Source organism: Capra hircus, chromosome 10 (assembly GCF_001704415.2).
Source record: "Capra hircus breed San Clemente chromosome 10, ASM170441v1, whole genome shotgun sequence".
In the NCBI taxonomy this organism is placed as follows: Eukaryota; Metazoa; Chordata; class Mammalia; order Artiodactyla; family Bovidae; genus Capra; species Capra hircus.
The window spans coordinates 75,531,454-75,538,182 of record NC_030817.1 but is presented as its reverse complement, the minus strand read 5'-3'; the positions used below and the strand labels follow the sequence as shown (position 1 = coordinate 75,538,182).

General features: G+C 38.2%; 1 protein-coding gene across 1 annotated transcript; it reads right to left on the bottom strand.

Annotated features, from left to right (window-relative positions):
* LOC102181961 (olfactory receptor 4K13) lies at positions 2,228–3,735 on the bottom strand. Its single transcript, XM_005685574.2, has one exon. The coding sequence runs from the start codon at positions 3,506–3,508 to the stop codon at positions 2,570–2,572; it is 939 nt and encodes a 312-aa protein (XP_005685631.1). The 5' UTR covers positions 3,509–3,735; the 3' UTR covers positions 2,228–2,569.

Here is a 6,729-nt window from a genome sequence, read left to right as displayed (position 1 = left end):
CTTTTGAAGAAAAAAATAATAATAAAGCCTGATACTGGTACTAGGGTACTAGGAATTAATTGCAGGATTCTGAGAACTATTAATCATTACTTCCCCCTTGTAAGTTCTGAACCAGTCTATAAATAGAATCAGGAAAAAAGAAGAGACAGAGTATCAGTATTATTACTGGTAAAGCTGTATTGAATAGGTAACTCCAAAAGTCTCTGTACCATTTCCCCTTAATTTTAACCCTGAAACCCAAAGAGAGGGTTTGCAAAACAAATACTTAAACAGGCAGGGGCAAGCATAACTTTAAACTGCACATACCTCTAGAGCAGATAATTCTTAGAGGAAGACACTTTGAGATGTTTCCAAATCTGCTCCTAGAACGCAGGTTATAATCCCTGACTCAGGTTTAACACCAAGAGCAGAAAGAGAACTCATGTGTGTGTGAACAACTCTGAAAGGGCAAAACTATGAGGACATCATGCTCAGTCTCCTTTCTAAACCTTAATGATCTATAAATCATGCTTCATACCAAGAGGAATAGTGAGTGAGTGGTATAGGGAAAGAAGTGCAAAAGGAGAGAAGACTTGCTAATATCAAGATGAATGTTTCTGTACTACAGGTCGATGGCAAGCAGAATTGTGAGAGAGGGAAATTATTCCTCCTAACAACAGCAGTTTACAAATTTCACATAACAAAGTAAGGAGGATAAATTATATTAAAAATAATGATGTGGAAAAATATGTAACTGGGGGAAAATCTTGAGTAGTTAGTGGTTTTACTCTGTGTTGGCATAAAAGAAATAAATAACAAATAATTTAAATTACAGATTTTGGGCCACAACCATCAACCAGTAATGTGCTTGTAGAAACAAGACTGTAGACTATTCTAAATCTATGATGCATTTCTATAAGATGCGCTCAGAGAAAAGATATCTCGAGCCAGATAGAATTCAATATGTATGTACATTGTTTTGTCCAGAAACTGGTTTTTCAGTATAAAACAACTAAGGTTGATGTGATGAGGCTTTTACGTAGAAATGACCTATTGATGTGTTGCTGCCATAGTATTTAATTTATTTTCTGGGTCATGCTGCTGCTGCTGCTGCTGCTAAGTCGCCTCAGTCGTGTCCGACTCTGTGCAACCCCATAGACGGCAGCCCACCAGGCTCCCTCGTCCCTGGGATTCTCCAGGCAAGAACCCTGGAGTGGGTTGCCATTTCCTTCTCCAATGCATGAAAGTGAAAAGTGAAAGTGAAGTTGCTCAGTCATGTCCGACACTCAGCGACCCCATGGACTGCAGCCTACCAGGCTCCTCCATCCATGGGATTTTCCAGGCAAGAGTACTGGAGTGGGGTGCCATTGCCTTCTCCGTTTCTGGGTCATAGCTATGATAAATTCCATAAATGCAATAAGATTCTGTTTTATTGTGTGCTGCAGTTAAAAGACAATGGGCATCTCTTCCCATAACCAGTTGCCATAGATTTCCTTTCGCCTTTTATTCAGTTCCAGGCTTAGTTGCTTAGATGACAAAGAGGAATATCATAGACAGAGCTGAAATGAAGAAGGTAAACTTGGAATAAGAACAGTACAATGTATGATTTGGGGCAGGATAGTCCATGCTTTCTTTTTCCTTCTGTTTTAATTTCCATATCATATAGTTTTGAATGCCAGGGAGTGAGTGCCCTTAGGTCTTCTTTATAAGATAAGACTGCATTTGACCTAACTCTCTATCTCAGCTCTTGCTATCAAACTCCATGTCCCAGCTCAATAAAATTATGCATGCTTCCTCTAAGGTGTCATATTTCTTGCTTCCATGTGTGCTCCTATACAGCTCCCTTTGTCAGGATGTCTTTCTTCTCTATCCAACCAATGCTTACTCCAGTTATTTCCTTCTCCTGGAAGCCTTCCTTGCACCTGCTCTGATATAGATGTCACTCCTCTGCATTTCTACAGCACCCTGTGCATCCTTTAATATCGTGCTTTCATGCCACAACACAACTGCAAATTTAGTTCACGCTGGCCATGCTCCTCACAGTCCTAGATACATCTTCCAGGACTTTGCAGACTCACTAAGTATATGTAGAATGGTTGGAGGCTCTGTGGTAAGTAGGTAATTAAAAATTAATACATACTGACTAGGGATTATTTATAAAATGCAGCTCTCTAGCAAGGTAGTTAGCCAGGCCCTTAGCTAAACAACTACATGAAGGGTCATCTGTGTGCATATTCCAAATGCCGAATACCATTGTAATGACAGCAGCTATAACAGCAGCAATAACAATATACTTCACAAGGTTTAAAGACGTGTTAAATAGTAGAATAAACATACCAGGACGTTTTTCTAGATAAAGAAACTAAGTTGCAGAGAATTTATTCATTTTGTTCAAATTTCCATGAGAGAAAGTGGTGAAGGTGGGATTTAAATGCACACCTGCCCGACTGTAGATATTATGCATTTAAACATTAAGGATGACAATAAGGAGGCTTCTTTTTTAACAATCACACATACTGTTTTATGGAACTTGATATACATTTAAAGTACATTCCTAAATAATGTCCAAACACCTTTTCAGCAGTGTCATCTACAAAGCGTGCTTTGAATTTGTATGTCGAGTCCTTATCTTCCTAATGGCTGCTTTTACCTCTTGATTCCTTAATGTATAAATAATAGGATTTAAGAGAGGTGTGAAAATCGTATAAAACACAGAAAGAATTTTATCTATGGAGTATCTGCTGAAGGGCCATACATAGATAAAGACACAAGGGGCAAAGAACAGAGTCACTACTGTGATGTGCGCTGAGAGAGTGGAGAAAGCCTTAGAGGAACCACTGGCAGTGTGGTGCCTAACAGAGTAAATAATTACTGTGTAGGAGACAAGCAAGAGGAGGAAGCAGACCAGGGACAGGAGGCCACTGTCAGCAATGACCAGGAGTTGGAGTACATAGGTGTCCTTGCAGGCGAGTTTGATCACAAGGGGTAGGTCACAGAAAAAGCTATCCACAACATTGGGACCACAGAAGGGCAAATTCAACATGAAAGCCATTTGACTAGATGAGTGCACAAATCCAACTGCGTAGGAGGATAGCAGTAGCCCAAAGAGCACTCGTGGGCTCATGATGGTCATGTAACGGAGGGGTTTGCATATGGCAACATATCTGTCTATTGCCATGGCTACAAGCAACATCATCTCACTCCCACCTAGGAGGTGCATGAAGAACATCTGAGAATAACATCCCCACCAGGAGATGGTCTTCCGGTCTCGGAGGAAATCTGCAATCATCTTCGGGGTAGCAAAAGAAGCCAGGATCATATCAATACACGAGAGATTGATAAGCAGAAAATACATTGGTGTGTGAAGGCATGTGTCAAAGATCACAGTGACTAAGATGAGGAGGTTTCCCAACACAATCCCTCCATAGACCACAGAGAATCCCACAAAGAATAAAATCTGGAGATTCTGAGATTTGGAAAGTCCCAGCAAAATGAACTCAGATACCACTGAATGGTTTGTCTTTTCCATGTCATCCACTTGTCTGGCTGTCTACTTAATCCTGTAATAATCAAAATGAGTAAGAATAAGGAGTATGAAAATTGTGTTTACTTAAAGATGGTTCATGCTGATGTCCAGCTTTGCTATTTAGATATGGTAATGAATATATAAGCACTTCCCACTTTTGGAAATTTTTGTTGGTCAGTGATTCACTAAATGGTCCAGAGAAGTATCCAAATAATAGTAGAATTCAGAATATACATTTCTGAAAAACAAAAATAATAACAGTTTATGAAACCACAATTTTATAGGTTGTGAACTTGGAATTAGAGGGCTTCAATACAACAACTAGCTGAGCTATTCATTGAGCAACATAGGATACGCCATTTCCCTTTTGATGGTCAAATTCCCTTCTCTGTAAAATAAAAAAAATTGGACAAGACATCAAAAGCCTCTTCATGCTATAAAGATCTCCATGCATTAGATAATTACGGTGGGTTCTATACTGACAGAGCAATATTGAAATTTTTAATCTGGAAATTAGAAATGTAGAAAATATATCCATGATTCTCAAGAACTATATTTTGAAATAGATTTTGGTAAAGAACTATGAATTAAAATATAAATTAAGGCTTAAATATATGCTTTTAGTTCCTGAGAAATCTACCTTTATTTTTCCATGCTCCATTCCCTGTTTCAGTGCAACAATGTCTCACAGCTTAACTAGTGATGGTCATTACACACTTTTTAAAAGTATATAAAAATACAACTTATTCACTCAAAATTTAACTGTATTCACATCAAATGGCTCTTCTAGAATTCTGGGGAAAAAATAGAAAAGGTGAAAAAAATCCACAGCCAAATGTAACTGATTTTATTTCATTTTTAGTTTTGAATCATTTATTTGTTTTTTGTTTGCTTGTTGCTGTACAAACCACTGTTTGGTTTGTGCAGGTGTATCTGTAATAGGCTTCAAAATAACTGAAAAAGTTTGAGGCAACTAGCTTATACAAATTTTGCAGTAGAATCACCTAATTAAGCCCATGCTTATTGCAAAACTGATTTGACTAGGTTTACTTTTTAAAAATTGCTTTCATCATTCAATTCAGCTCAGTCACTCAGTCATGTCCAACTTTGCAATATCATGGACTGCAGCACCCCAGGATCCACACCCATCAGCAATTCCCAGAGCTTACACAAACTCATGTCCATTGAGTCGGTGATGACATCCAACCATCTCATCCTCTGTCATCCCCTTCTCCTCCTGCCTTCAATCTTGCCCTGCATCAGGGTCTTTTCCAATGAGTCAGTTCTTCGTACCAGGTGGTCAAAGTGTTGGAGTTTCAGCTTCAGCATCAGTCCTTTCAATAAATATTCAGGACTGATTTCCTTTAGGATGGACTGATTGGATCTTCTTGCAGTCCAAAGGACTCTCAAGAGTCTTCTCCAACACCATGGTTCAAAAGCATCAATTCTTCGGTGCTCAGCCTTCTATATGGACCAACTCTCACACCCATACATGACTACTGGAAAAACCATAGCTTTGACTAGATGGACCTTGATTGGCTAAGTAATGTCTCTGCTTTTTAATAATGCTGCCTAGGTAGGCCATAGCTTTTCTTCCAAGGAGCAAGCGTCTTTTAATTTCATGGCTGCAGTCACCATCTACAGTGATTTTGGAGCCCAAGAAAATAAAGTGTCTCACTGTTTCCATTGTTTCCCCATCTATTTGCCATGAAGTGATGGGACTGGATGCCATGATCTTCCAGTCTGCTTCCCTGGTGGCTCAGAGGTTAATGCATGTGCCTGCAATGCAGGAGACCTGGGTTCGATCCCTGGGTCAGGAAGATGCCCTGGAGAAGGAAATGGCAACCCACTCCCATATTCTTGCCTGGAGAATCCTATGGACGGAGGAGCCTGGTGGGCTATAGTCCACAGGGTCGCAAAGAGTCAGACACGACTGAGCGACTTCACTTTTACTTTTGCTTTGCCATGATCTTAGGTTTTTGCATGTTGAGTTTTAAGCCAGCTTTTCATCCTCCTCTTTCATCCTCATAATGAGGCTCTTTAGTTCCTCTTCGTTTTCTGCCATAAGGGTGATGTTATTTGCATATCTCAGGTATTGATATTTCTCCCGGCAAGCTTGATTCCAGCTTTTTTTTTTTTTAATTTTAAAATCTTTAATTCTTACATGCATTTATCCAGCCCAGTGTTTCTCATAATATACTCTGCATATAAGGCACTCCTTTCCCAATTTGGAACCAGTCCATTGTTCCATGTCCAGTTCTAACTGTTGCTTCTTGATCTGCATACTGATTTCTCAGAAGGTGGTTAAGGCGGCCTGGTATTCCCATTTCCTTAAGAATTTTCAAGTTTGTTGTGATCCACATAGTCAAATGCTTTAGCATAGTCATTAATGATTTCTAAATTACCTGTTTTTATAAACCTCCTTCAGTAAATAAAATATAGTCTTCTTTTTGCCCCAATGATACCCAGCAGACAGGGAGAAAATATCTTCATGTGAAGGTGCCTTCTGTGAATCCCAGGGGTATCCATGCATCTTCTAGCCTCAATCCCATCAATTTCCCACAATTTACTCTCCCAATCATCAAAAACAGAAAGAATAAGCATCATAATAGTGTATATTCTGTTTCTTCAAGACAACTTCATAGTATTAATACATTTTCCAAATGAGGCTGTATTTTTCCCTTATATAAACATATCTTTTGGCCAATTTCCTACTCTGAGAAACATGAATTGACTTAAAGTACTAAATTACATCAAGTATGTAAAGTTATTCATTTCCATGTCTAGAAAGTTTATAGCTCCTTTCAGCTACAGTCTAGTATTTTAGGGATCCCTTATAATGATCCTTTTTAAAATCTAATTTTTGAAACTTTATTTAAAGAGAACAGGACAGTTCTCAAGAAACACATAAAGTAATGTATACACATTTTAGCATCTGTGCATGACACTCAAATATCTGTTGAATGAATGGTTGAATAAATGAATTATACAGTATATATTCAGGATTTAGGTTAAAATTAGTTTTAGAGCAAAGTCAATAGAACTGGAAAATTGGGAACTTTAATCATATGTCAAATTGAATGTTGAAGCATTTAAAATAGAAACAATCACCATTTAATAATATTTGTTAAAAATATAGTCTTTCTTTAGATTACTTTTTAAAAAGTAGATTTTACTAATGGGGAAAAAAAGAACATGTTACACATAACAGGATCACTAACTGT

Coding starts and splice junctions, on each gene's coding strand:
- LOC102181961 (XM_005685574.2), bottom strand. CDS start 3,508: ATGGAAAAGACAAACCATTCAGTGGTATCTGAGTTCATTTTGCTGGGA.